We start from the raw sequence: 25,237 nt of genomic DNA on the forward strand, positions 1-25,237 counted from the left end.
TCCAAGCTTAGCACAGTGCGGAGTACATAGTAGCACTTAATGAAGGGGGTCAATTCAAATCATTAACTCATTTAATAAAAAAACAGTAAATGTCCCAGGCACTGTGCTAATGTTTTACATGAATTCTTGGTATTTCATTTACACAGGTGCCAATACAATTTCCATTCTGCAAATGAAGAAAAAGGCCCAGAGAAATTAAGTTACTTCCCAAAGTCACAAAGTTCTGGTATCTCTTTTCATTGCCTGAGATGCAACGGAACATCGTAGAGGGAAAATGCCAGAAAGCAGGCAGTGCACCAATGAGAACAGGCTCGCGGGAGAACCAAACGGTGGCAAGCTCAGCACGGCCAGTAGCTTTCACCCTCGGTTGCCAAGTCGGTTCCGTTTCCTACAACACCGACCGGAAGCGTTTCTGTCGACCGAGTTTCGAATGAGCACCGTCGGAAGTTTCTCTCGCGGCTTTGCGGGGACGGGGGAGTGGTAGTGGGGGCTGCAGCCGCTGGACACGGGTGCGGAGGTTCTAGGGCCCAGGTGGCTGAAGGGGCCGTTAGGAACATCCAAGCGGTGGGACACAGGCAGAACCCCGACCTGACCTGGGCCACCCTCGTCCTCTTGGCCCGCCTCTTCACCTCGCCTCCGCTTGGTTCTGGATTGGCCCCGCCCCCTGACCTGGGCCTGGTCCTCCCTCAGGCAGTGACCCTTGACCTCCGGTGGCTCCCCCATCTCTCAGGCGCGATGGCTACGGGCGCCGATGTACGGGACATTCTAGAACTCGGGGGTCCAGAAGGGGATGCAGCCTCTGGGACCATCAGCAAGAAGGACATTATCAACCCGGACAAGGTAGCAGGGGCACCTGAAAGCATTGGCTAGGGGAGAGTAGGGGAGTGAAGATGGGGAGGAGTGACAACAGAAGAGAGATGGGGCAAGGGATGGGTGCTACACTTACAGTGAGTTGGGCGATAAAAGGGGTGACATAACAGGACACAGAATGTGTGTCATCCTTGATGGGAGGGAGGAGGTGGGACGTCGTGGGAGACGGTGGGACCAAAAGGGTATGACACCTCTGAGAGAGGAGAGGACCAGGCAAGTGTGATTTTTGCTGCAAGATATTGCTGGGGAGAAATCAAGACGTTGTAACAGTCTGAGAGTTGGTGGAATGGGGAGGGGACTGCTCTGATTTTGGGGTAGGGTGGTGTCCCTGGGAGTGGGGTTTCTGTGCCTTTACAGTGTGTCAGTTTGCCTGTCATTGACCCTGTAGGTGCTGGTTTTTTCAGGGATTGAGCTGGACTAAAGAATTTTCAGGAAAGGGAGTCTAGGCTGTGGTTCCTTTCTGTGGTTTCCTTCCTCAGAAAAAATCCAAGAAGTCCTCTGAGACATTGACTTTCAAGAGGCCGGAGGGCATGCACCGGGAAGTCTATGCCTTGCTCTACTCTGACAAGAAGCAAGTATTGGAATCCCAAGTCCCCCAGGTTTTGGCCCCTGATTCACCTGCCATGTCCCTAACTCCTAGTTTTCTCTTCCAATTCTCTCCTCCCCAGCCAGGGCTCCTGCTTGCTTAGCAGGATGCAGGAGGACCAGAAATCTCTTGCTCCAGGTCATGACTTTCTTGCTATAGGGCAGGGTAGATCAGCTCCCTGGGACACAAATCTCTTTAACACACCTTCTGATTCTAACCTCCCATCTCCCTAAACCTCACTGCCAGGGATGCACCCCCATTGCTACCCAGTGACACTGGTCAGGGATACCGTACAGTGAAGGCCAAGTTGGGCTCCAAGAAGGTGCGGCCTTGGAAGTGGATGCCATTCACCAACCCAGCCCGCAAGGACGGAGCAATGTTCTTCCACTGGCGACGTGCAGCGGAGGAGGGCAAGGACTATCCCTTTGCCAGGTTCAATAAGGTGAGCTACCTTCATTCGGACACAGGCCAAGGTTGCCCTCCCACTTTGAGCCATTTATGCAAGCTCTCCAGTCTCCTAGGGTTGGCTCCAGGGGCATGCTCATGCCCAACTGTGATCACCCACCCAGTCCTCATGGCAAATGCATGCAGAGTAGGACTCCATGGGTCTTTTCTGCCCAGGGGATCCTGTTCTTTCCCGGACCTGCTCTGGTTTTTCATGGCTTTTCTTGGTCTTTCAAATGTTGCTGTTCCTCAGAGCTGTATCCTGGGTACTCTACTCTTCTTGCTCTATATTTTCTTAGTATGAACCCTGTGGCTTCAGTTACTCTCTCTACACGTCACCAATCCAGAGCAGTGGTTCCTTCGCATCCAGTCATTTACTATCTCTTTCTGAATGCCCCACAGGTACCTTACATCAGGTAGGTACCCTGAACAGAACTCATCATGTTCCCTCTGTCAGTCCCAAATCTGTTCCCCATCTTAGTGAATGGCACCATCTTCCACCCAGTTGCCCAAACTGGATTTGAATGGGTATGAAGTGAGATAAAGAGTGAAGTTGTAGGTGTGTGGCGGGGGTCCTACCTTAGGATGGTCAGGGAGGCCTCTCAGAATGCGCACAGCGTTTGAGCTAGATGCCAGTGACACATCTATTTATTGAGTCCTGTTGATTCTTTTTCCATAATAAATCACATCTCTGACTATATTCTTCATCCCCTATGCCAGCCCCCTAGTCCAAGCTGAGTTATCTCTGGTCTAGATTACTGTAGCTCAGCAGAGCAGGACCTTCCCAGACTCACCCAGCCAGTGAGAGGCAGAGCTATATTGGGCGAGGTTTCCTAGTCCATTACTTAAGTCATTGTACAGTGTGGCCTTACAGCTGCTGCAGCCTGGAATAGCCTAGACTTAGAGCCTGAAAGCCTCATTTACCTCTTCTCTAATCAATCTTTGTCCCCAGGCTGGAGTGTCACTTGTTATATTCTGTGTATCAAACTTCCCACATGGTACCAAAATTATTCTTTCAGCTGCAGTATGAGCTCTGGGAGGCTAAGACCCCTGCCTATCATATGCAGCACTGTGTCTCCAGCATAGGTATTGCAGGCCCATGGTAAATATTTGTTGAATGAATGAAAAAATGTCTTCCTGACTTGACTATGAGCTACTTGAGAGGACTGGCTGCACAGTTCCTGAGGGTTTTTTTTTTTTCTTCTTCTTCTTTGAGACAGGGTCTCTTTTTGTCGGCCAGGCTGGAGTACAGTGGTGTGATCTCAGCTCATTGCATCCTCCACCTCCAGGGCTCAAGTGATCCTCCCACCTCAGCCTCCCAAGTAGCTGGGACCACTGGCATGTACCAAAATGCCTGGCTAATTTTTGTGTTGTTTTTTAGAGACCGGGTTTCACCATGTTTCCCAGGCTGGTCTCAAACTCTTGGGCTCAAGCGATCTGCCCACCTCAGCCTCCCAAAGTGTTGGGATTACAGGCGTGAGCCACCGCAGCTGGTCCTGAGTTGTTGGTTTGTTTTTTAGTTAAATTAAAATGCATAGGAGAAATACGTAACCAAACCTGGCAAACCAGAGAGACTTCCCAGAGGAGATGATGCCTGAGAGCTCGAAAGGTTGAGAAAGTTATCTAGGTAGAAGGAATGTGGAAGTGGAAGGCATTTCAGGCAAGAGCAGAGGTCAAGGGGAAGTCTGCTATGTTCTAGAAACTGCTAGTCATTTGGCTGCAATTTAGGGTTCATGAGGGACAGTGGCTGTGGGAGGCCAGGTCATTTATTTGCGTGTTCATTAATTGATTTGGTAGACACTGATACAGTGTGCTGAGTCCTAAAGGTGGGAGATGAACTGGACAACCCTTGCTCTTGAGGAGTTTGTGAATTATCTAGAAGATGCTTTATCCGAGATGGAGAGCCTCTGAGGATTTTAATAAGGGATAGTTGGGGGTAATGATAAGATACATATTCTGGAACACTAGGACAGTGTGTCTCAAATCATCTGTGGTGAAGGACATTTTTCTGTTTTTATTTCCAATCCATCAGAGACTGATAAAGATAATAAAATTATAAAGACAAAATACAAGTTCATGTTTCCTCATATTAGATTCAACAGCATACAATTACTGTAAAATTGTTAGGTAGTTTTTTAGTGTCTACTTTCAGTTTCCATTCTCATCATAGACCAGGGGTAAGTGTAAACAGCACTTGGTTTGCAGACTATCCTTTAAGTAGCACTGTTCAAAGAGATCACCTTAGCTGCAGATGGAGAATTGATTGGAGGAGGATTGAATGAGGGCAGAGATCAGCAGGGAGGCTATTTCTCTGATCCAGCCAAGTGACAGGTAGGCTGGACTGGGAAGTGGCAACAGAGACAGAAATTTTGGAGGTAAAAGCCACAGATTTGGTCAAGGGGAGTTGGGAGTCAAGGGGAAAGATAGGAATTAAGATGCCTCCCAGGTTTCTGGCTTGAGCAGCTGGGTTGGGTGATGGTGATACTGACTGAAATCTGGACTGGAGAAGATAATGTTTGAGGGAGGGCCAAGAGTTCAGTACTGAGATAAGTTTGAGGTACATGGGGGACCTCCAGTAGGAGATGTCCAAAAGGCGACCAGTTTTGGAGCTGGTTGTGGTCTTTAACTGAGAAGAGAGACTTTCCTGATCTAGTCTAGCATTGACTCCTTCCTTGGGTCTCTGACAGACCCAGCTGGTGGTAGTGCTGTTTGTCTCTGGGGGAGGTCTGTAGGATTGTGGGTATGGGAGAAGGGAGGAAGGGGCATTAGCAGGGCTGCCTATGTTGGGAGTAGGATTCAGGCCCAGATTCTGTAGAGATGCCTGACCTTGGCAAACTCTGGGGGAGCAGCAAGTCCCACTGTCCCCACTGGGTGGCAGTAGTGCTTCAGACAAGAGTTATATGGACTAGGGGCTGCTGGGCCTTTCTCCAGGTAATTAGCCATCTGTCCTACTCCAGAGTTGACCTTTGGACTCCACAGAAGCACTTAGATGTGGGCCCCTCACCTTAACCATGGGGGCAGGAGTGTGTGTCCCATGACTGAGGCTCTGGAGCTGGAGACAGTGAAGTTGCTCCTGGAATGAATCAGGGGGAGGCTACAGTCCCAAACCCTGCTAGGACCTCTAGTCAAGCAGACAGGTTCTTTCCTCACTCCACGCTGCAGGGACACAGGCCCAGGGGCTGGCAACAAACAGGAGGAGCTGTGGTCACTGGGGGCTGGAGCCTGCTAGACATGACATGATGTGGGCATGCCCCTACTGTGTCCCTCTGTGCCAGTAGACTGTGCAGGTGCCTGTGTACTCAGAGCAGGAGTACCAGCTTTATCTCCATGATGATGCTTGGACTAAGGCAGAAACTGACCACCTCTTTGACCTCAGCCGCCGCTTTGACCTGCGTTTTGTTGTTATCCATGACCGGTATGACCACCAGCAGTTCAAGGTGAGCCACTGTGCATTTGCATGTGTGCCCAGCTTCTGGGTCTAGCAGGCCCTTTTATGCCATCTCTTCCACATGCCCCTGAATGTTCATTCCTCCACCCTGTCTTGCTTCTTAGAAGCGTTCTGTGGAAGACCTGAAGGAGCGGTACTACCACATCTGTGCTAAGCTTGCTAACGTGCGGGCTGTGCCAGGCACAGACCTTAAGATACCAGTATTTGATGCTGGGCATGAACGACGGCGGAAGGAACAGCTTGAGCGTCTCTACAACCGGACCCCAGAGCAGGTTAGCCCAAGGCCATATACCTGTCCTCCATGCCCCAAACCCCTTGCCCATTGCCTCCATCCTCCGTACCCCTCAACTCCCACTCCCAGGTCCCCCTGCCTCCCACTGATACCCTATTAACTGCCCCAAGCCCATTCCTGCCTCTCATGGGCCATTCCCCCTGCTTTTCATAGCCCTTCACCTCCCTTGTGATCCCTTACTTCTCAGATTCCCTCACAGACACCCCATCACCTCCTTGTCTACCCTCACTCCTAGAAGTGCCCTCACACACTTTGTATCCCTCACTTTCCCAGGTGGCAGAGGAGGAGTACCTGCTACAGGAGCTGCGCAAGATCGAGGCCCGGAAGAAGGAACGGGAGAAACGCAGCCAGGACCTGCAGAAGCTGATCACAGCAGCAGACACTACTGCAGAGCAGCGGCGCACGGAACGCAAAGCCCCCAAGAAGAAGCTACCCCAGAAAAAGGAGGCTGAGAAGCCGGTGCGGAGGCTCAGCCAGCCCAGCTCAGGGTGGAAGGGTCACCTGGCACAAGGCCCCACCCCGAGTGGAGGGTTCTGAGAGCACCCAGTGCTGATGGGGTGCTGGGACTAACCCTGGGCTCTCCCTGCGACACCTTGATCTCCATAATGCCTTCTCCCCCAGGCTGTTCCTGAGACTGCAGGCATCAAGTTTCCAGACTTCAAGTCTGCAGGTGTCACGCTGCGGAGCCAACGGGTACATGAGTCACCTCCTTTAGCATGTTTGGGCCCTGGGCTCTGCTCTGGGCTCCATGTGGCCCAAACGCTGAAGGCAGGTGGGGATGGAGTGGTAGCAGAGATTGCTGCAGACAGAGGTGGCCTTGCCAGGGTCTCAATGATGTGGCCAGGCTAAGGTCACAGCTTTCACTGTATTCAGCTTCCTGGCTATTTCCTCTTCTGACCCATAGTTAACCTCCATGTGTTACCATCTCTTCCACACCTCTTTCCCACTGCCTTTTGTCCCCTTCATCCTAAGCCTCTTGTGGCTGGGAGAGGCTTAGCTTGCCAGCTTTCATTGCAGATGAAGCTGCCCAGCTCTGTGGGACAGAAGAAGATCAAGGCCCTGGAACAGATGCTGCTGGAGCTTGGTGTGGGTGAGTGTGGGGACTGGGCCCCACAGGGTGTACCCACCCGAGGCTGTGGATAAAGGCTGGGTGGGGGGGGAGTTCACGTGGCTGACCCTCTACCACACCTGGGCTCTGCCCCTGTGCTGCCCGCCACCTGCCTGCAGAGCTGAGCCCGACACCTACGGAGGAGCTGGTGCACATGTTCAACGAGCTGCGAAGCGACCTGGTGCTGCTGTACGAGCTCAAGCAGGCCTGTGCCAACTGCGAGTATGAGCTGCAAATGCTGCGGCACCGTCACGAGGCACTGGCCCGGGCAGGTGTGCTGGGGGGCCCTGCCACACCAGCATCAGGCCCAGGCCCGGCCTCTGCTGAGCCAGCAGTGACTGAACCAGGACTTGGCCCAGACCCCAAGGACACCATCATTGATGTGGTGGGCGCACCCCTCACACCCAATTCGGTAAGAGCCTGGACAGGCTGGGAGGCATGCCTTGGCCCTGCGAGTGAGCGCATGCACATGGGTGTAGGGGCTCCTCTCCCTCTAGTGCCTGCAGCAGGGATGATCATCACTTCTGTGTGGGTCTGAGACTGAGGGCTAGGAGTGGGTTGACCAGTGGGTGTCTTTGTCCCTGAGCACGTGAAACACATGCACTAAGCCTGACTCAGGCCTTGGGGGTCACTGACCTCAATGCCTTCTGTGTGTCCTCAGAGAAAGCGACGGGAGTCGGCCTCCAGCTCATCTTCTGTGAAGAAAGCCAAGAAGCCGTGAGAGACCCCACGGGGTGTGGGCGACGCTGTTATGTAAATAGAGCTGCTAAGTTGGACCAGGCTGCTTCCTTTTCCTTTCCTTCACTTCTGATGCCCCTAGTGGGAAGGGTGGGCCAGGAGGGGATTGTCAGAGCCACTCCACAGGGTGGCAGGTAGGTTTGCCTGTGTTCAGGCCCTTTGCAGCTCTCTGACCACTAACCACTATGAGTTTCACCCAAACTCCTGAACCTCAGAGCACCTGTGGTTTACAATCAAGATGGCTTTGCACACAGCCTGTACTGATAGTCCCCGCACTGCCACAGTTGTGTGCATATTGAGTGAGGGTGTCACAGGTGCTGCAGTGATGGCCAGTCACACACGGATGGCCTTGTGCACAGAGGCAGTCTGGAGCATGCTCTACCTACCTTCACATCCTGACAGCTTTGGCGCAGCAGCAGCCTCACACACACAGACGGCTTTGCACACACACCCACTGCCTCGTTTCCCCGACTTTATTCAGTGGCACGTTCACAGCGGGGATGGGGGTAGACACAAGGTGGGGCCTGATCTGTCCTGGAGCCCTGGGGGCACCACACACCATGCACTATGGATGGGAGGGGGCACGGGGGGGGGCTTGCTGGCCCCACAGAAGCCTGTGTACCAGGGAGGAGGCGGTGAGTGCCTGGGTTCCCCTAGCCCAGGCCCGCAATGGGAGGGGCTAATACTGGGCTGAGATTGAGGGGTGGGGATGGGGGGCACAAAGTGTCTGCTCCAGAAGGGCCAAGTGGCCAAGCCCTTGCAAGGGCACAAGCCCACGCCAAGGGCACAAGCCCACAGGGCAGCTGGGGGACACTCTGGATGCAGAGCTATGCCACTCTCCCTCTTCCCCTCTGGTGAGGGAGAGGAGGATTCTGGGCTGGGCCAAACAGCTACCCTGTCCTGCCCCATCCTGTCCTCGACCAATCAGAATGGCTTCGATGTCTGCTTGAAGATGAAGCCTCGATAGGCGAGTGTCTTCATGATGTTGGCAATGTTCTTGCAGTCGTCTAAAAAGGAGAGAAGACATTTAGATCGGCCCCAGATCCTTCCCCTCCATGCCCACAGGTGCTCTTACAAGGGCGGGGGTGGGAAGCAGGGTCAGATTCAGGAGCCACAGGCTTTAGAGAAGGTGGTCCCATCCCCGGGTGGCAGCACCCCTGGCTTCAGGTTGGGCTGGGTGATGCTGGGCCAGCAGGAAGCCTGGTCTTGATGCTTCTCAGTTCCATAATTCATGCTGGAAATTGGCCGGCATGTCCCGCCCCAGCCCCAGCGGTGATGTATGGGCACCGTCGCAGTAAGAAAAAGGCAGAGTAAATGTGTAATTTCTCCCTTGACGGCCCCCGGCCGCTGGGCGATCCTTCTTGTTGCCGCCGCGTGGGGACGGCCCGTCCGCCACACTCCGTCTTCCCGCCACCCGCCTTGATGTCTCCATTTCATTACTGGGCGGCCATTCATCACACCCACGGCCAGGGTGACTTTGCCGGGACTTTCGTGTGTGTGGAAGATGTGACCCAGGCCATAATCACTAGTGACAAGGCACAAGGCTCGGCACTGCTGGCCCAGGGCCCTGGGAAACACACCTGCCCTGTGTCCTGGGCTTGTGTGCTCAAACAGCAACTTGCTTGGGCACCTGTTCCAGTGCAGCTCTGACAGGATGGGGAGGGTCCAGATTTGTGGTCCTCCTCATAGCCTTGGCCATCAGCCCTCTACCAGACACTCCTGTATATGTTGGCGGAAGCCCTGCCTCTGTCCTAGTAGGCTCAAAGTGGGTGCTAGTCCCTTTTTGGGCCCTGTTTCTGCCCATACGTTGTGGAATATGTCTGCCTGTATTAGACTATCACAAACAATTTATCCAGTATTGGATGCTTTCAACAGTTCTAGAACCCTGGAGGCTGCAGGATCAGGCCTCTGGGGCCTCAGTATCATGGACATGGGCCAGGATTTGTTTCACCACTGCCACCACCAGCAGGAAGTGCACCTGCCCAGAGCTTATTCCACTAGAGGAAGCCTAGGAGAGAAGCAGCCTGAGTGCCTTGAGTTTTTCTATTCAGCTGCCCACGCAGCCACCAACTCATTATCCCCTCACCTGCCTCTTCTCCCATCTCCCTTAGATGCTCCTGGGCCATAACCAGGGCCTCAGCCACCACCAGCCTTCATAGGATCGATGCTGTGATTGTAGAAATATTGTACAACAATGTCATAATCAAGTGTTGGGGGTAGTAAGGTCAAGGTGGGGTCAGGAATTCTCTGCCTGTCAAGGCCCACCTTTGCCAGGACCTTAGCCTAGGAAGGGGACCCTCCGCACTAGACAAGGGCAGTAGGAGGCGCAGTCTCTGGTCGGCCCACACCCTGCATCACTAGCCAGATCCTAGCTCTGCGGAGCCTGCTTTGGGCAGGCAAGTCAGACAGGGTCCTGTCTTGCAGAGCTCAGTGTGGAGGTACCTGCAGTGGATGTGGGCATGGAGAGGTGACACCTTCCCCCAGGGACTCAGGAAGCCGTATGGGCTGGTCTGAGGCAGAACAGTAGGAAGACAGATGGGTGGGTAGTGGCGGCCATGGCAACTCCAGACGTGACCCATCCCCGTGGTTTATGGGCCGGACACGCATCCCACTCAGCTGAGGCCCCATCATTTGTCTCTCTTAGTGTGTGCGCCTGTGCTGTGGGGGTAGAGGGTGGAGGAGGGAGGGGCTGTGCTAGGCAGTTGACAGGAAGGGGCCTAAGAGGGGGAGGGGTTAGGATGGGGCCCATGAGCTGTGGTGGTGCCAGTAGAGGGACTATGATAGGGTGATTTTCTTCCCAAATAAGTCTGGCCCTATCAGGGCACCTCCAATCCTTCCTGTCTCCTGTACCCTAGGGACCATGGCCGCTGTGCATATTAAGAATAAGTCCCCTCGTTATCTGCAATTACCCAGCGGCCACACACTTCATTTCTTCCAGCAGAAAAGAAAATTAGTTTTCTATTGACTTCATCTGGCTCCTCCCTCATTGCTGGACAGATCATTCAATTTGCTTCCCCTGGCCCAAGTGAATGTCCCAGCCCCAACCCCCAGGCCACCAGCCATCCAGTGGGCAAGCACTGATCTCCCACCTGTGCCTGGCCCTGTGCTGGGAGAGGGTCCCCATGTCCCAATCTCTGTCCTTGACCTCTTCCCCACTCTACACACTGGATGACTTCATCTAAATCGTGAGTTTAGGCTACCCCCTGAAGATCGCCGTCTCCAGCCTGGACAGCTCCTGGGCTCCACACCACATATTCCTGAACATCTCTTTCTAGATAAACCCTAAACATCCAATCATGAGCTAATTTTCTCTCCAAGCTGCTGCTTACCCCTCAACCTGCTATGTTCTCCGTCCCAGTGAATGGCACCATAATCCACCCAAAATGCCCAAAGAAGAAATCTGAGAGTCATGTTGCCACTTTGCCCTCTCCCTCACTCTCCAAATCTAATCAAGTATGAACTTCTGCAGATTTTCTCTTCTTATTCTCTGCCTAATCATCTTGTATTACAACAGCTGTCCTCTTTCTCCCTCAAATTCATTCTCTTACAGCCAAAGTGATTTTTCTTACATAAATCTGATCATGTTCTTCCTTAAAGCCATTCAATGGCTCTCCTTGCCCTCAGTTTAAAGTCTACACTCTGTAATGTGTCTTAAAGACTCCACAAAAATTGATCCCTGCTATTTCTGGTCTCTGCCATGCTCAACCCTCAATCCCTGGACTCTAAAGGACCCCCACTCACTGTTTTCTGAAAATGACAAAGTGGGTTTTGGAGACAGAAAGACATGTTTCCAATCTAAACTTCACCCACTGGCTGCATAACACGCAGCAAGGGCTTAGCGTCTCTAATACTTAGGTTCCTCTACTAGGGTGATAATGGCCTTGCTGTTATTGTGAGGACTGAACAAGGTGTTGCACCCGTATCTTTGCACATGCTGTTCTTTATGCTTGGAATACCTCCTCTTTCTGACGAAAAGGCAAGGAAGCTAGTTTTCTGGAGGACCTAGTGGTGAGAAAGTGTATACAACTGATAGCACAGATGCCTGATAGGGGCCGGCAGACTTGGTGAAACCAAATTGGCATTCACTCCAAATTCTGACTTCAGATCCTGTTTACTGGGTATTTCTGGAGTCTAACTTGTTGCAGTTGGCCCACTACAATAAAGAGAGACCAGGGAAAGGAAGAAATTTGCTCCAGTTCACCTAGCGTCAGTGGAATGACAGCCATGGACTTCCAGCTCCAGGGTCTTTTTCCAGCCCTTGAAGCCTTGATATTTTTTTTTTTTTTTTTTTTTTTTTTAAGTCTATGGCCCTACTAGAAAGTGAGGAAGCTTGGCAGAAGCACTAGAGACAGATCTGGGGCTTTTAATAGGCCAAAAATTCAGAGAGAGCGAGCAGCAGGGTGAGTCTGGTGGCAACATAGTCTCTTGGAAAGTTTTCTGCTTGAAGCTCTGGGGGCCACCTGGGTTAGCAGGCTTGCCTTCCAGCACCTCTCATTGAGCTATGGAGGCCAGCAAGAAGCTGCTGTAGGGTGGGAGTGGGGTGGCAGGGAGCACAGCCTTGCACCCACAATAGAGGCCTCCAAGAGTAGGTCTACCTCACCTTCAAATTCTAGAAGGCTAACCTTTGGTTTTGTTTCATTTTGTTTTGTTTTGAGACAGTCTCGCTCTGTCACCCAGGCTGGAGTGCAGTGGCGTGACCTCAGCTCACTGCAACTTCTGCCTCCAATTCTTGTACCTCGGCCTCCCAAAGGGCTGGGATTATAGGCATGAGCACCTTCCTGGCCAGGCTAACCTGTTTTTATGTTTCTGCAGGATCATCAATTTGTGACAAGATGACCCTTTCCTCTTTTTTGGGGCATTAATATTCTCAGTGTTGGAAATATTTTTATATTGCCAGGACCATAATGTGAGGAGTGCAGCTGCATAAATCCCTGAGAGAAGATTAGTGGGGCTAGCACCTAACAAGGAAGGATAAGCTTGTTGGCTGGGCCCAAGGACAGTCAAATGTCTGCCTGACAAAGAATCTGCACACAGAAGAGTTGTTCAGATCACTTAGGACACCCAGAAAGAGCTCACAAAGGGCAAACAACCTGAGGCTGATATTCTCCATTAGTGGTACTTACCTGGGAACTGAGTGACAGTGGACAGGAAGCAGGGCCTGGGCTAGGGAGACCCTCAGGAGGAAGGGGACCCAAGAAATGAGAAGTCCATTCATTCATGTACTCATTCATTCAGCAAACATGCACTGACACCTTCTGTATGTTCAGTGATCTTGTACCGTAATGCTTCTGAGGGATATGCAAGACTCTGTAGCTCCCTGCCCTCAAGGAACTCAAAGATAGCCCTGTCAGGTGTGCAGTGCTATGAGAAAAGGATGCATGGAAAAGTAATCTAGTTCTGTTTGAGGATTAGGAAAAGACTCCAGAGTTGTTAAGCAGAGGTCTTAGGGGATGGGGGAGGGAGCTAGCCCACCCAGTTAGGGTTGGGGTGAGGAAGGTGTTCTCAGCATAGGCACATTTATGGAGGTGAAATGTGGAGTGTCCAAAAAAAATTAAGTTTATCAGATGGGTGGGGGGGATGAAGAATCAGAAGGGAGTGTCAGATGAAGCTGGTGGTCAGTGACTGACTAAAGGGAATCCTGAAGAACCCAAATGCTAAACTAAGGAGCTTAAGATGTTCATATTCTGAGAATGATGGACATTAACATGTTTAAGGAGGGGAATGACAGTACCAGATCTGTGTTTCAGAATTATCATCCTAGATGTGAGGACAGGATTAGAAGGATTAACCCTGAAGGCAGACAGATCAATTAGCAGATTGTACTGTGGTCCAGACCAGAAATAATGGCCCAGAACTAGGCCAGTGGCAGTGGAAATGGAGAAGATCTATTGAAGATGTGGGGGAAGTGGATGGAGGTAAGAGAATTTTTAGGAAACAGAATGAGCAAGCCTTAATGGGGGGATTAGGGTGGCAGAGGGAGAGCATCTAGGATCTCAGTGCCACTCACTGAGATAAGGCATACCAGGGAAGATGCAAATTTGCGGCAGTGATGAACTTAGCTTTGGATAAGTCATATTCCTATGGGACATCTAAATTTGTCAGGCATTTCTTTACGGTTTCTAGGCTAATGTCTTCTCTATCTCAGCATTATTAAACACACACACACACAACTATCCTATGTTTTCTTCTAATACTTTCAGTTTTTTTATATTAACTTTTTAATCTGTCTGGAATTTATTTTTGTGTGTGGTAAGAAATAAACTCTTAACTTTTTTCCCCTGATAGCCAATTGTCCTACCACCACTGACTGAACTGTCTACACTTTCCCCATCCTTTTGAAATGACACCTCTATCATATATACAACTCCCATACATGTGTCTGTTGGAGGCAGGAGAGAATGTATGTGAAATGATCAAAGAAGCCAATCAAACTAGGGGAACAGGAGGGACAGTAGGGTGGCAAGCTGCTGATCTTATGGGACTAAGAGGCAGTGTGGCCTAAAGGAGCATGCAGACACATCCTGAGGTCTGCTGGAGTCTCCACAGGCCTCCTGCCTGCGGAATGCTTAGCTTGGTAACGCACTTTATTAGTGATCTTCAGGACATGGTGAGGAATGGGGCGAGAGTCCATGGAACAGGGACCAGCAGAGATAGGGTAGGGTAGTTGGGAGGGGGTATGGAAAACAGTGCAAGGAGTAGGAACCATGCATGGTAAGGGTGACACAGCAGGATCCCTGGGTGTGTCCACATTCTAGAACCTCAACTATTGCCACATCTGTCTGTCTAGACATCCTGGCAGCAGTAATGGCCTAGGTCTGCTTGACACAGGACTGCCAGATTAAATGTAGCCCCAGCTCCATACAGGACATAATTATTTTTTTAATACTAAAAATTATTTATCTGAAATTCAAATTTAGTGTCCTGTATTATTTGTAACCCTGTATTATCTGGCAACTCTGTGATGGGGACCCAACAGCTGGGTGCAGTTTAAGGTTTAGCATCAAATGTTAGCTTAGAAGGAAGACGGAGGCCAAGACAGTGAGTTTAGGACTGACACAGCAGACAGCCCCAGTATATCCTGCTTCTGGGTTTGAATCCAAACTCCACCACTCAGTAACCATGTGAACTTGAGCAAGTTCCTGAATTCTATTTAACTTCTCTTTGTTTTGGTTTCTTCTTCTCTAAAATGGGAATAATAATAATTACAGCAATAACTTCCCTCAAAGTGTTGTTTTTTTTTTTTTGAGATGGAGTCTGGCTCTGTCGTCCAGGCTGGAGTGCAGTGGCCGGATCTCAGCTCACTGCAAGCTCCGCCTCCCAGGTTCACGCCATTCTCCTGCCTCAGCCTCCCAAGTAGCTGGGACTACAGGCGCCCGCCACCTCGCCCGGCTAATTTTTTGTATTTTTAGTAGAGACGGGGTTTCACCATGTTGGTGAGGATGGTCTCGATCTCCTGACCTCGTGATCCGCCCGTCTCGGCCTCCCAAAGTGCTGGGATTACAGGCGTGAGCCACCGCACCCGGCCCTCAAAGTGTTGTTAAAAGATGAAATGAGTTATTTGTGAAGTGCTTAAAACAGTAGCTCGGTTAGTTATTATTTTTGTAATTCCAATAACATCTAAAAATAATGTTATTCCAACAATAATATCCTGATATCCCCACCCCCCCCTTGTCTCAGACATGGCCTACACAGTCCCGAGCCCCCATTCACGACCACCTTGGCCCACCTGACACACTTCCTAGACACACTCCCTTCTCCCCACAGCCATGGCTCCCATAGCTTCCCCCCTTCCCCCAGACAGGGTCCTTATAGCCTCCACTCCAAAGTGACCCCTTTCAGCCCCTCCCCTCAGCCCCCTCCACCCCACCGAGGTGCCTGGAGGTGCCACAGGCTGATGGTGAAGGATGACAATGGTTCCACAATAAGGGGAAAAGGCAATTTCATCTTGATTAGCAGGCGATTTCTCTCACCGTAATAAGCGCGCTCCAAATAATTAGCGTGTTTTACGTAATAATGAAATTACAGAAATGCAGTCCACTTATTCAAACAACTCACCATTACCATATTTTTAAATATTAGACTTAATTAGAGTTTATCACTTCAGAGAAGTATGCGGACCGAAGATGTTTTTAAAAAAATCCTCATAAAGTGTTTATTAAGCGCTGGTAAAGCTGGGATAATGATGTGTTTGGAAATTAAGGCAATCAAACACTTACCGCCGCTCCTGGAGGCCAGGCATGGAAATGAGGCCATTACACGCCCATTACCCGCCAGCTCACAGCCACTTGGGGGCAGTGGGGTTGGGGGGGGGATGTGCCTGGCCGGGAGGGCACGGTGCCCGGAAACCCCTTTGCTAGCATCCCAGAACTGCCTGACCAGTAAGCACAGCATCAAACCCCTTATGTCACTTACAGTGCATTTGGCCACCAGGAACTCAACTCAGATTTGGCCAAGGGACAGGATTGGTCCCAAATGCCAAAGATGATACCCAAAACCAACCCTTATCCAGACTCCCAGGCTTGGCAGGACATGTCAGCTTCATTTAAACCCCAATACAGAATGAGGACAGAAACCACACTGGGTAGGCCAGGGAGGTCCACATGAAGAGGTGGAGGGAGGATCCCACCTGCTGGCTCCAGCCCTGCAGAGGAAGCTACAGGCCCAGACCAGGTGACCACTCCCAAGTCTCGGCCACACAGGAGGAGGTAGCTGGAGTAATGGGAAGAAACTGAGGAATTGTGCTGTGAGCCAAAGAGGCAGAAGAGTCAGGCGCCAGGCTCAAGACAGACATGGGGCCAGAACCTGGATCAGGGAAAGCAGGCAAGAACGGTGGCAGGGAGAGTGGCTGGTGGCTCCGGGCCCCATTTATCCCGGTGAATAACTAATTCTAGAATTTATAGTGCTGGGTTTTTGTTCTGTGGCCATTTATATCTGCGAGGGAAGGAAATGAAGAGGCAGCACGGACGCCACATCTTTCTGTGTTATTGCTTGTCTGCCATTTGCAAATCATTATTAATTGTGGGCCCTGGTGGCAGGCTGGGTGGGGGCCGGGCTGGGTACATCCACATAGCTCTTCATCAAGGACCCCAGCCGCTGCCCCAGAGAGCCAATTACCCCGCCCTGATTGGGATCAGATAAAGAGGGAATTTTTACAAATTAGGGAATAAATAGAATTTCCACACAGGGCGCGGGCAGGACCTGAGAGGCTATAATGAAAAACCATCCGTCACCATCAGTGCGGCCTGGGCACGCAGCCCCGGCACTCCCTCCCTGTGGGCTCGCCCTAATGCTCAGGGGCCTGGGCGTACAGGTCTAAGGACACCCCCAACCCTTCCAAGGCCTGGAAGCGGGAGCGAAGTTCTCAGGGGGTGCATACACCCTTTGGGCTGAAAATGCTTGGGCCCTAGCTCTGGCCTGGCCCTAATGTTGCCTCTTCCTTTCCCTACCTCTCCCTATCTCAGGCTCTTGGGAAGGAGGAGACTGAGGCAGTCCTGAGAAAGACCAGAGTTGGGGCCCATAGGGCAAAGACCACATCCATGTCCCCACAGCCATGGCAACCCTAGGGCAGAGCCCCAGCCCCATGGACCACTCACTCAACTCCCATTAGCGCTCCTCCCCTTGGATCATTAAATATGTATATCTTATTACACGCCTTGTTAGAGTATCGAGCTCTATTGACTGATGATAAATCCTGAGCTTCATCCTGGCCATAAATTTATCGGGAGATGATGAAGACTCAATAATCTAGTCAGGCAGATAATATCATCGGGCCTTAAAAAAGATCATTACATTATATGTCAGAATTAAAAGTGAAATACGCCGTAGTAACAGGGCGGCTGCTCTGGCCATTACAGAGGATGCCCACCTCCCCCACCTCAATCCCAGCCAAGGCCCCATCCAGGTAGAGGGGCCAGGAAGCCTCACCTTCCTCCTGGTCTGGGATGCCCCAACTAGAAGTGCCAAGTTATAGCCAGATCACCTACAGCCAAGTAAAGGGAACCCACACAGGGAGGGGTTGGCTACTGAGAACAGCTGAGCTGATCTGCCATACCTGGCAGCCTCATCAGTCTTCTGGGCCCTGTAGTGGTTCCAACAGGAACATGTCAGGGCCTTACCCTCTTCCAGAATGGCCTGAACTACCAGGACAGATTCCTTGTAAAATGAGGATACTGAGATACAGAGAGGTTATGCCACTTGCCTGTGCTGCCCCAGGTAGCTGGAAAGTACCAGGACCTGTGACCCGGCTCCAGACCCATGTACCAGCAGACTATCTGGAGACTTTCTTGTGAGCACGTGCTATCAATCCAGACCACGGCCACCTCCCTCCCAAGAGACCTGTCTGCCATAACCTCAGTATCCTGACCTTTTGAGAAATCTTGTTGCCAGCCTCTTCATTCTTTGACTTTAGTACTAATGGCCTTCTCCATTGTATCTAATTTCCACCCATTTTCACAGTAACACACTCAACCTTTTAAACATCCTACTACTCTTCCTTTGAAATATTAAATCCAAATATCCCTGGTTTCTGACAATAACAAGGTTATTATCCAAGTGCTTGGAGACCAGGAGTGTTTTGAATTTTGGATTTTTTTCAGATTGTGCAATATTTGCATATACATGCGATATCTTGGGGATGGGGACCCAAGTATAAACACAGAATTCATTTATGTTTCTTCTGTACTTTATGCACATACCCCGAAGGTAATTTTATATAATCGTTTATATAATTTTGTGCATAAAACAAAGTTTTGATGGTGACCCATCACATGAGGTCAGGTGTGGAATTTTCCACTTATGGTGTCATGCTGGCAGTCAAAAAGTTTCGAATTCTGGAGCATTCTGGATTTGGGATTTTCAGATTAGTGATGCCTAACCTGTCTGTATGCTTTTTTTTTTTTTTTCACTCACTGAAACCTTAAAATTTATACCCTTACTCTCTCCATATGTATTGTCTCTCCTGTATTCACATTTTTCCTTGCCCACTTCTTTTTCTTTGAATTAGAATGTTACTCTGTCACCCAGGCAGGAGTGCAGTGGCTTGGTCATAGCTCACTGCAGTCTTGGCCTCCTGGGGTCAAGCAGTCCTCCTGCATCAGCCTCCCGGGCAGCTGGAACAAGTATGCTACCATGCCTGGCTAATTTTTTTTTTTTTTTTTTTTGGTAGATATGGAGTCTTCCTATGTTACCAAGGCTGGTTCCACCTTCCCCAGCCTCCCAAAGTGCTGGGATTATAGACATGAGCCATTGGGCCTGGCCCTTGTTCACTTTTGATGATGTTCCCAAGAGCGACCACCTTCTGCCCTGTTGGCAGAGCCCACTACTTCAAGTAATCAGAATTAATCCTCTGTGGTCTGAGTCATTTTTGGTGACCCGTTCTCCCTTGCCAGTCATTGACATAGGGATGGGCATGTGTTCTGGCTACTGAGACGTGAGGGTAAGTTTGCTGAAAGGCCTTCAAGGAAAATTTCTTCTCTCTTATGAAAACAAGCATGAGGGAAAAATAGTCCTTTATAGTCTGCTGGATGTTTTTGGACCTGCACATAATGTCTGGGACTGCAGACTCCCTTGAGGGGAGTTAGCCTATGAAGACCATGCTGAAGATGAAAGAAAAATGGAAACAAATCTGGGTCCCTGATAACATTGCTGAGATGCTGAATTAACCAATCTTAGGATCACCTTACTGCCGAGTTTCTTTTGTGAGATAATAAATCCCCTTATTGTTTAAGATATTTAAAATTGGGGTTTCTTTTTCTTGCAGCTGAAAGTATACTAACTGATACAGAATGTAAAGGCAGGAAGGAGAATGACATAAGGAATGGACCTTACAACATAGAACTCACTGAATAAAGGAGGCAGGCCGAAGGACAAAGAGGACGCTGCTATTTCAGGCTGGGAAGTTGGTAACCCTTTTTTTCTTTTGCTCTCTTGAAATATTTGATCAAATTGTTTCTAGCTGTATCTCAGGACACAAGCTGTTAGGAAAAAGGCTAAAAGAATCAAGTTTAGACTAAAACCCCAGTGAAAACAGAGAGGGAAGAAATATAGCTTTACTAAGAAAGGCATTCTATGAGTATGGCTTGCAATATAAGTTGACTAAACGCCCCTCAGTTCCACAAAGTCATCAGACTCTTTAGACTTCTTTCTTTCTGCCCTGCCATTCTCGGCATGTGGTTTCCAATCCTCATACTATTTCATAGTCCAAAACAGCTGCTGGAGCTCCAACCATCAAATCCACATTCCAGGAAAAAGAAAGGGGGAAAGTGGGAAAAGGCAAGAATAGCGTATTTCCCAGCTGAGTTGTTTCCCTTTAAGTATCATCCCTGGAAGTCCCAGACAACACACTTCCTTTTGTTTCACCAGCCAGAGCTCAGAGACGTGGCTGTACCTAGCTGTGTGGAAAACTAAAAAAGTAGTCTTTTAACTAGGTACACACTGATTATTATACAGGGGTTCTATAATTATACAGGGGTTCTATAATTATACAGGGGTTCTATTTAGTGAAAAAGAAGGGAAAAGTCATAGTTTCTGTCCTAGCAACATAACTGACATGTCTGCCTTTGGAGCCTGGATTGCACAGTCCATTACTTTTCAGTCTTTTTCTTGCCAATCCTCAACTCTCTTATTCCCTTTTCCTTGTCACCCTTGCCTGGAAAAACCCAAAATCTGCCTTCTCCGTGCCTGCCACCTGGAGCGTGTGACTAGAGAAAATCCCAACCATATAGACTAGTGCCACTTACAAAATCAGAGTCATCAGCCTCAGTTGGGTATATAAAACTGCCCAGCCAGTCTCCAGTGCTCCTGATCAGTGTGCACTCTCTCTGCCTTCAGCCCTAGTGACAATTTCAAGTTTCTCTCCTTTCCACAAATCTCAAATCCCCTGCCCTCAATATCACCACAAACCCCTCACCCATACAAACAATCTTATCTTCTACTTCACAGAAGCCACATAGAAGCCACTCTTATGAGTCTGCCCCAGTCCTCTCATCCTGTCACAAGAGAGGGCCAAGCCTGATGTCACTTTTTTTTTTTTTTTTTTTTTTTGAGATGGAGTCTCGCTCTATCGCCCAGGCTGGAGTGCAATGGTGTGGTCTCGGCTCACTGCAACCTCTGCCTCCCAGGTTCAAGCGATTCTCCTGCCTCAGCCTCCAGAGTAGCTGGGACTATAGGCTCTTGCCACCACGCCCTGCTAATTGCCTGATGTCACTTTCTAAGCCCATCCCTCCACTCCACCTGGGAAGGGTCCAACCCAGAATCCAGGCCTTTTCAGGGTCCTTACATTATTGAGTACTCCTATTTCCATTGATACAGCTTCACTTTTTTCTTCTGCATTGGCTCCTTCACATAAGCATGTAAATATATTAATTCTCTCCCATCTTGGGAGTAAACAAGTCTCCCTTTAACTCCCTTTTCCATTTGGCTAGTACCCAATCTCTCCTCCCTTTTAGAGGCAAACTTCAGAGTTGTTTACACTCAGTATCTTATTTTCTCATCTCCCGCCTTGCAATCTGATCACTGCTTTACCAACACTGCTTTCTCTAATGATCCCTATGACTCATGAGGATGAAGCTTTTCAGGTTTTGATTGATAGACAATTGGTGAACAGCTCACTCCTTAAAGCTCTCTTCCCTGGGCTTCAGTGACCCACCCTCACTTTCCATGCAATTCTCCTTGGTTCCTTTGAACACTCCCTTTCTTTTGATCACCTCTTAGATATGGGTGTTGCTCAGAACTGTCATTGGTCCTCTTCCCTTCTCACTCTCCTTCCCTGGGCAAACTTTCCCCTCCTGGAGCTTTAATTACCATATATTTTCCAGTAATTTCTAGGAGCTTTAATTACCATATATTTTCCAATAATTTCTAGGAGTTTTAATTACCACATATTTTCCAATAATTTCTAAGTCCATATTCCCATTACCACCATCCTGGTCCAGCCCACCATCATCTCTCATCTAGGTAACGGCAGTGCCCCTGCCAATCTTTCTTCCATGGTGTCCTTTTAAACCACCAATCTGGTCATTTCACTCCCTGTCTTAAAACCCAGGCTGGGCGCGGCGGCTCAACGCCTGTAATTCCAGCACTTTGGGAGGCCAAGGTAGGCAAATCACGAGGTCAGGAGTTCGAGACCAGCCTGGCCAACATGGCAAAACCCCATCCCTACTAAAAATACAAAAAATTAGCTGGGTGTAGTGGCACCTGTAATCCCAGCTACTCAGGAGGCTGAGGCAGGAGAATCGCTTGAACCCAGGAGGCAGAGATTGCAGTGAGCCGAGATCACACTACTGCATTCCATCCCGGGCAACAGAGTGAGACGCTGTGTCAAAAAACAACAACAGCAACAACAAAAACAACAAACCCTTCAATGAACCTGGAGCAGAAAAAGGAGATTAATGGAAACACTGGTGAAATTAAAATAAGGCTTTTTTTTTGAGACAGGGTTTCTTTCTGTTGCCCAGGCTGGAGTGTAGTGGCATGATCTCGGCTCACTGCATCTCCACCTCCCAGGTTCAGGCCAGTCCCGTGCCTCAGCCTCCCAAGTAGCTGGGATTACAGGTATGTGCCACCACACCCGGCCTAATAAGCCCTTTAATGTAGCATAGTACCAATGTTAATTTTCTGGTACTGATAACTGTATTGTGATTATGTAAGATGTTAAAATGAGGGAAAGCTGGGTAAGGGATACATAGAAACTTTCCTACAAATATAAAATTAATTCAAAGTAAAAAGTTTAAAAGTCAAAAATTAAAACCACCACCACCAGCACCACCTCCAGTGGCTCCTCACCCCTCTCAGGACTGCTCAGCTAATCCCTATTAAGTTCAATATTGCCACCTTGCCTGACTCAGCTCCCAGTGCATCCCAACCCCTTTATAAAAGTCTGAGTCTGGACCTGTTTACATCTCTAGTCTCATCATTCCCACTCCCCTGTTGTACAGCCAAGTTCAGGCTCATTTGCCCCTTGAATTTTCAAATCCTCTGCCTTCTGCCTAGAAAACTCCCCACGTCTCACCTGGCTCATTGCCCTCGCGTCTCAGGACCCAGGATTGCTAGTGCTTCCTCTAGGTGCCTTCCCTCCATCCTGCCTTCATGTTAGGAACCTCTTCTGTGTGCTCCCACAGCAGCCAATTCTCCGCGTACTGTAACTGCCTCTCCTTCACCTCCTGCTAGACCATGAACTCTCTGAGGGCACAGATGTTATCCACAGAGACACTCAAGAAATATATACTGAAAAGAAGAAAGGAAGGACCAGAGGAAAAGAAAGAGGGGCAAGATTACAGGCAAACCAACTCCAGCCCTGACATTTGCCACCCAAAGCCTTGACATGCCCAGGACCTGAAACCCTGTCATGGTCTTTGTCTCCAGCTTCCAAAGCCCTGAAGGTTTCAGACCCTTCCCCACCTCCATTCCCTTCTAGCATCTTGGTTTCCCCAGGACTTTGCTGTGCAAGGAGACTGGCTGGGACCTGAGCTCTCATCTGTCTGGCCAGCCTGTCCTGCAAACCCAGGCAGCCAGGGGTGGCAGTGGTGGTGCTGGGGTGCCCCAGTCCTAGCCAATGATGCCCTGGAAAAAGGCCTAGCTATGCCTATGGTCTCCCGGAAGGGGGGATGCCCTCCCTAAGCCCTGTCCCACCTGGTAAATATTTCATCCTCAAGCTGCTCAGCTAATCCCTATTAATTTCAATACCGCCGCCTTGCCTGGCTCAGCTCCCAATGCATTATTTATCCCCTTTGTTTGTTTGTCGCTAACAGGTGGGCCCCAGCGGAGGCGCTGACTGGGGACAAGCCCACTCTATCACAGTGTGGCTGTGAATTAATCATGAGGACTAATGGGAACCACCTCAGCTCCAGGCACTTCCCTAGCTGCCTCCCCTGCCCTGGCACCCAGGGGTGGGCGAGGGCCATCTCAACTCAATTTAACTCAATTCAATACAGCACATTTTATTTACTATCTGCCTACACATGTCAGACACTGTGCTATGCTTTGGGGATATAAGCCAAATGAAACAGACATTTCTTGCCCTCAGGGAACTTGCAGTCTAGTGAGGGAGACAGGCATTAAACAACTTTCAAACAAATAATTTCTTAATTACAACTGTGATTAAATGCTATAAATGGGGAGAGCAAGGTGCTGAGAAAAAGTACATGGGGAGACGGGGACTTGATCAAGTCTAGGAGTCAGGGAAAGCATCCCCGAGGAAGCAAACTTTAAGCTGAGCTCTGAGGGATGAGGAGGAGTTAACTAGGTTGCGGGGTGGGAATATGGGGCTCTGGGGGAAAATAAAGCCACATGGGAAGGCAATGAGGTAAAAGGTGTGACAGGTTCCAAGAGATGAGGGAAGGGCGTGGAGTGTGGGGAGCAGGAGGAGACTGGCTTAAGGGGGACAGGAGAGGCCGGCAGAGGACAGAGGCTGAGTCTGTGCCCAAGTAGACAGGGGACTTCCCCTAAGCCAACAAGGCTCAGAGTGGGGACTCTCTTCTGCCAAAATGATCAAGCTGTCCTGATGGATCACCATGGAGCCCTCCTGAACACAGGATTTTCACTCACCACCTCCCAAACACACACTCCCACTACTTCTGCCGCCTTGAGCAACTGCTGATTTCTTGACCTTGTGCTTGTGGCCTTCTGAGGCTGTCCCTCGTGCTAGGCCCACCTCCTCCAGGGACTCCTGGAGTCCTACTTGCTCTTCTTGCCCACCCTTGAGGTGGTCAAGAGCATTAACCCTCAACTGTGCTGGTCAGGGGACTCAGGGGAGTGCCTGGCCCGGGGACTTGTGAGGAGACCTGCGTGAGCCTCTCAGCACCCTGCAGGCTTAGGTGCTTCCATGGAAAAACAGGGCTGGATCTGGCACCTCAACCCTGTGGTGGAACCAGGAACACGGCTGCGAACATTGACCTGCCTCAGCCGAAAGTGCTCACTTCACCTCCCACGAAGGAGCATCTCTCACCTCTGAAGCCCTAGTACTGGCCTGAGCACCCAGAAGACCTCAGCAAACATTTTCTGAATGAATGACTGAACACAGGGAAGGCTCCATCATCTCCCACAATGATCTCTTTCCCAGACACTTCCCTCAGAAACTTTTCTAGAAATTTAAATAGATGAAGGAGCAAATATGGGCCAAGGATTTTACAGTTCTTGCTTCCAGTGAGCCTGACAGTTAGGGGCCAGCATCAACCCCATTTTAAAGAGGAAGAAATAGAGACCCAGGATGGGGAACGACTTACCTAGTAACACTCAACCTTGAAGGCATGAGCCTTAAACAGAATGAGGTCAGCCCGGCTCCAGGCTCCAGCATATCCACAGATATGCTCCCTCTGTGGGCATTTCCCCAGGCACCTTAGCTCTCTAGAACAATCCTAAAAGGCATCTGGTTTATGAACTAGGTGCAGCTCTGCCAAGGCAGAGGCCTCACCATGCACATGCTCAGGGTTTGTAATTCTATTCAAAGTGGCCACTTTGAAAATCCATATGTCTCCAGGCTCCCTGTACATCATGGTGTCAAGTCTTGGAGCAGAGGCATCCATCAGGGACTCCCGAAGGCCACGGTCTGCATGCCCACATGCCTGATCCCACCCACGTGCCTGGCCTTGGCTCCCGGCGGCCGGCAGCACTACCTTGTCCTGTGCACAGGCTCACTGTAGCCCTAGCCCATCTGCTTGGCCCTGTCTTACCCTGGCCTTAGACTCCTCCGGTTGCCCTGCCCCACCCCCACCCCAGAATACCTCCTTGGCCCTACCCGGCCTCTGCTCTTCTCTC

General features: G+C 50.1%; 2 protein-coding genes across 14 annotated transcripts in view; one reads left to right on the top strand and one right to left on the bottom strand.

The window, feature by feature from the left end:
* The first annotated feature begins 450 nt into the window (after positions 1-450).
* Positions 451-7,529, top strand: DMAP1 (DNA methyltransferase 1 associated protein 1). Its single transcript, XM_010371912.2, has 10 exons — positions 451-840; positions 1,350-1,441; positions 1,703-1,898; positions 5,179-5,337; positions 5,453-5,620; positions 5,914-6,099; positions 6,262-6,333; positions 6,658-6,730; positions 6,868-7,160; positions 7,410-7,529. The coding sequence occupies exons 1-10, from the start codon at positions 736-738 to the stop codon at positions 7,467-7,469; spliced, it is 1,404 nt and encodes a 467-aa protein (XP_010370214.1). The 5' UTR covers positions 451-735; the 3' UTR covers positions 7,470-7,529.
* A 412-nt stretch (positions 7,530-7,941) lies between these two features.
* The window catches only part of ERI3 (ERI1 exoribonuclease family member 3), a 136,507-nt gene continuing 119,211 nt past the window's right edge, over positions 7,942-25,237 (bottom strand). For all 13 annotated transcript variants that reach the window (XM_010371918.2, XM_030942183.1, XM_010371920.2 and 10 more), the window contains one exon: positions 7,942-8,493. In XM_010371918.2, the coding sequence (XP_010370220.1) occupies positions 8,411-8,493 (83 nt within the window). In that variant the 3' untranslated portion in view covers positions 7,942-8,410. The remainder of the gene's footprint in view (positions 8,494-25,237) is intronic.

Source organism: Rhinopithecus roxellana, chromosome 12, assembly GCF_007565055.1.
Source record: "Rhinopithecus roxellana isolate Shanxi Qingling chromosome 12, ASM756505v1, whole genome shotgun sequence".
In the NCBI taxonomy this organism is placed as follows: domain Eukaryota; kingdom Metazoa; phylum Chordata; class Mammalia; order Primates; family Cercopithecidae; genus Rhinopithecus; species Rhinopithecus roxellana.

Coding starts and splice junctions, on each gene's coding strand:
- DMAP1 (XM_010371912.2), top strand. CDS start 736: ATGGCTACGGGCGCCGATGTACGGGACATTCTAGAACTCGGGGGTCCA. Junction 1,442..1,702: donor TTGCTCTACTCTGACAAGAA/GCAAGTATTGGA, acceptor CCTCACTGCCAG/GGATGCACCCCCATTGCTAC. Junction 6,334..6,657: donor TCACGCTGCGGAGCCAACGG/GTACATGAGTCA, acceptor CTTTCATTGCAG/ATGAAGCTGCCCAGCTCTGT.